Source organism: Lactuca serriola, chromosome 1 (assembly GCF_051521515.1).
Source record: "Lactuca serriola cultivar US96UC23 chromosome 1, Lser_US96UC23_V15, whole genome shotgun sequence".
NCBI lineage: Eukaryota > Viridiplantae > Streptophyta > Magnoliopsida > Asterales > Asteraceae > Lactuca > Lactuca serriola.
The window spans coordinates 213,572,345-213,576,811 of NC_136408.1; the positions used below are offsets into that span (position 1 = coordinate 213,572,345).

Consider the following 4,467-nt stretch of genomic DNA (forward strand, 5'->3'; position numbering starts at 1 on the left):
TAAGTTCTTGGCTCAAATAAGCACTAAAGGATACAACTCAAAAGAGCTTCTAAACCACCAAACTAACTTCAAGAGAGAGAGAGAGAGAGGAGGAAGAGTAAAAAAACTCACAGTTTTAGAGAAGAAAAAAGGGAAGAAGAGATCAAGTCTTTGCAAAAATGTAAGCCTCATGCATCTCTTATATATTCAATGAAAGGTAAGGCCTAACACTTAAAATACTCTAAAGTAATGGCTAGCCTTTAGAAGCATGGGAGACAAAGCATGGAGGTTGAAAAGTAACCCACATTTTTCAATATTTTAAGCCATACCTCCTGAAAAGTGGAGAATTCTTTATTTTTTATAAACTCCAAGTTTTATAAAATATAAACTTTGTCTTTAGGTAAAAGACAAAAGAATCCAACAAGTCCAAAATATTGTGCATGACTTATTAATTCATATCATATGAAATAATAACTAGTTATACTCACTTATAATTATTATTTTCATAAAACAGTAATTATTCCCTAATTAAAATACAACAATTGATACTATTTATTAATAATCATAATAATAATAAATATACAAATGTGCCAACTTGTTAAAGGTGTGACCATATAGGTTAGCAATCTCACTCTATAATGATTCTTGAGCATATAGATCCAACATTAATTCCCGCGATTCTTCTATCTTCAACACGTCAGGTTGGTTCCTCCAACCACTACTAGAAAACAGTCGATTAATGAGGCGCAAACAATGACACTCGCTGATAGAGGACGCGCATTTGTGTGTGCCCTAAAAAATAATGTAAGTTTTGCAAAATTTGAAGGATAGAGGACACACATTTGTGCCTACCCTAAAATTAGTGTCAGAAAAGAAAAAAAAAAGAAATGCGGAGGGTGCCTTTCATAAAATGTGTGTCATCTAAGTGTGTCGTTTTATAATTTTTTAATGAAACACGCTTTTTAACGCGCGGGATTTCACCCGCCTATTGGATCCCATAAATTAACGCTCCCAAACCCCCCCCCCCCACCCGCCTCTTCCGATTAGTAAGAAAAAGCCCTGGGGCCTTCATCTTCATATGATTATTTCTCTTGCTTTCATGATCAAATGCCTCGCAACGACGATGATAACGATCATCGTCTCGGCGGAGTCACCCCAACCTCCATTTTCATGAGACCCATCAGCATCTACACCGCTATATCCTTTCTGCAATGCCAAATCACCGATTCCCAACCATGCTCACGATGGCGTTTCACGACTTACTTTATACGAGAAAGTTTTATAGTTGGTTCACAGAGCGTCGGGGATTCCTCGCGTTGGGATCTCCGATTACGAGCGACGATGGTTTAGGGGAAGGAAAATGGCACTGATGGGTGGGTTCAATCCCTTAAATTCTCTTCTAATCCCACCTCCATCTCATCTAACATTTTTCAATCTTACATAGAAGAAGACGAATCAACCGGATGAAACATAGGTCGGACTCCTTACACAAATCCCTAAATGATGTTCAAAAGGTAATTGGTTTTTGGTTTTGCTTTCTCTCATCTCCTGTGTGAAGGTTTAAATTTTTCCTCATAATATGTCTCCTTTTACCCAGTAACCATTCATTAGTTTTTAATGTATAGCTTCTTTATTGTAGACCCAGACTATTCTCGAGATTTTGAATAAAATCGTTTCTGGGATCTTCTTATTCTTATCTTAGGAAACTATACCAATTTTGATATAACTTTACTCACCGGAGATATTTACAGGGGGATAACCGGAGTTTTCAGTATGGGTTGTGCTGGATGATCGCATGCGAAAGGGGACGGTAAAGATTCCAATTTCCGATTTTCTATTGGGGTTCGATTATTTTTTGTGTTTTTGGAGACTTTTTTTTTGTTGTTGCATGTATCGATTGTAGAAACAAATTGCTCATCTAATGAGCTTGATTTGATTTTACTTAATTGACTGATTAATTTAGGTGCTAGGAGAAATGGGTTTAACCTATTCTGATTAATCTTTGGGGGGGTTTTTGATTAAACTGTTTGTTTGTTATCCAAAACGAACTGCAAAGCTTCTTTATTTAGGTCTGGTGACTCAAGTAGACTTGAAACTTGAACTTTCTAGAAAGGAGGAATTGCAGAAACAGGTATAGTTCCAGTCATTACAAGCCTATATAATGAATTGAAATTGAGAAGATGAAAAAAAAATTACGATTTTGCCCCCCACCCCTACTGTGTTGTTTGGTATCTTTCCAGCTAGAATCATTGGGTATTCCTTTCCTATCAGTGGATGATCTTCCTATGAACTTATCACAGGACTTCAACATTCTATTCGATGCCATGTTTGGCTTTTCATTCCATGGTAAATCATCTTATTGTTAGCCAATCTTTACATCATTTTTGTCATCAAATACATTGCTAATAACGAAAACATAAACAGGTAGTAACTAGTTGGATGAAAATCAACATGCCTAGAATTTCCCTCATCTGTTAAGCTATGCTTATATATATATATATATATATATATATATATATATATATATATATATATATATATATATATATATATATATATATATATATATATATATATATATATATATCATGCTGAAAATCAACATGCCTAACATTCAAAAGAGGCATTTTTGGCCTCATGGCATTCTTCCATCTATATATAATAAGACTTTGCATATGATCTTAAACTTAATTTAGGTAAAACTTTTTTCATTATTTTTTCAAGAAAGAGTGTTTCATAGTTGTTGTAGATGATCAGTTATTTCTTGTGGGCAAGATTGTGCCTGTAGAAGCTCCAAATGAGTAAATGGTGCAACAAATTGCAACATGTAGTCTTCATCTATTATATGCCAAAAAAAATAGGTTAGGTTGATAAAAAAGACTAAAATACCCCTTGGTAGAAAATACAAAAATGTAAAATCTTACTCTCTCTAACTGTGCCATAAAGCCAACATAAAACATCATCAGCAAATGCTAAGCATACCCCTCCCTGTTCATCATTTAGATTCAAGACACATAATTACGTTTAATGTTTTAGGACTTAGGAGGAGGGTAAATAGGTAATTTAAGATCACCTGCCAATAATTTTTCGTTTTTACCCTATGAATTATATCTTTGGTTCTTAATCTCTTTGTACGTACAAGCCTACCAGAATCATCACTGCAAGAAAGAAAGGACTTATTTAAATCTTGTTTGCTAAGAATAGAATATATTTTTTTACATTAATTAGCGGGACATACATACCTATATCCAATGATGATATAAGGGACACCAGCAAGAAAAGACTAGATCTATAATTTTATAAATAAATAAATATTCCCAAATAAATATATTATAAATACCCTTGAAACTGTTAAAATATACCCTTAAATTTTAATAGTGCATATTCATATTTATAATGTATTAGAGCTAGAAATAAAATAATATACCCAAAACTTGAGTAACTTTTCCCTCTCAAATCTTTCTTTAGTGTGGTAATCCAACTGCAAATATACACCAAAAAATTCTTATATCATTTTTATCATTTTCGAAAATTAAGGGATGATTAAAATTTCTTTTTTTAAATCACTAACCTCATGACTTGTTTTCACGAGGTTGTTCTTCGTGGTGGTGCTGAATACTACAAAATCACCAATGGCTTGGTATGTACATATATAGAATTAACCAACTGTTTCAGAATATTGTATTCCTTCAGTGATTAATTTTGGGAGGTTTTTACATTTATGTACATGATTTTCAGGTCAATCAGCACCCTGGTGGGCCATTTGACCCATTGGGATTGGCTAATGATCCTGACCAGTTTGCATTGTTGATAACCAAATGCCACTCATGTAATTTATACTTTTTGATTTTATGACAAGGTGTTGGATCATTCGTTTGTTTATCATATCATTTTACATTTATTATTTCCTATTACAACATTTGACACATTCATCCAGTTACAGCATTGTCATTCAATCATATGATAATTTTCATTGCTAAAATTGGTGGATGTTTCTTAGTATGTCAAAAAAGAAAAGTAGAATTTTGTAAACTGATTGTTAACTACAGCACCGTACTCAGCTTTGTTTGTTCTCTATTTTTTTTCTTTCTAATTTTTTATATATATTAACCGGTGATTGTTGTATCACTGGCTACTTTCATTCTATAGCTTGTGACACACATGCTAAGGGTGTAGATGATAGCTTGCAGGTGAGTCATTATAAGAAAGGAATGGAATGGTTTATTCCATTGTTTTTTCATATATCCTTAATGTTTATGATTTTTTCACTTTTCTGATTTTTCTAGGACATCCTTCGTCTTCTCACTTTGTGGTTCAACCATGGAGCTGCTGCTGATGTTCAAACAGCACTACAGAAAGGTTTTTCACATGCTAACACCAACGCAAGGTTGGCTGTTTTACCTTAAATCATTGCAAGAATCCACTCAAAGAATCATGTTGTGAGGCAGTTGATAAAATATCTTCTCGTTCGCATAGGACAAAGCCATC

General features: G+C 33.6%; 1 protein-coding gene across 1 annotated transcript; it reads right to left on the reverse strand.

The window, feature by feature from the left end:
- Positions 1-2,713: 2,713 nt before the first annotated feature.
- Positions 2,714-3,555, reverse strand: LOC145065907 (NAD-capped RNA hydrolase DXO1-like). Its single transcript, XM_079013016.1, has 5 exons — positions 3,551-3,555; positions 3,407-3,460; positions 3,053-3,137; positions 2,904-2,967; positions 2,714-2,817 (listed from the first exon to the last, which is right to left on the reverse strand). The coding sequence occupies exons 1-5, from the start codon at positions 3,553-3,555 to the stop codon at positions 2,714-2,716; spliced, it is 312 nt and encodes a 103-aa protein (XP_078869142.1).
- Positions 3,556-4,467: the final 912 nt, after the last annotated feature.

What these genes read in the sequence shown, in the direction of transcription:
- LOC145065907 (XM_079013016.1), bottom strand. An exon ending in AAAAGTTACTCAAGTTTTGG is followed by an intron (nt 3,138 to 3,406) that starts GTATATTATTTT and finishes TCTTTCTTGCAG; the next exon opens with TGATGATTCTGGTAGGCTTG. An exon ending in TTATGGCACAGTTAGAGAGA is followed by an intron (nt 2,818 to 2,903) that starts GTAAGATTTTAC and finishes GGCATATAATAG; the next exon opens with ATGAAGACTACATGTTGCAA.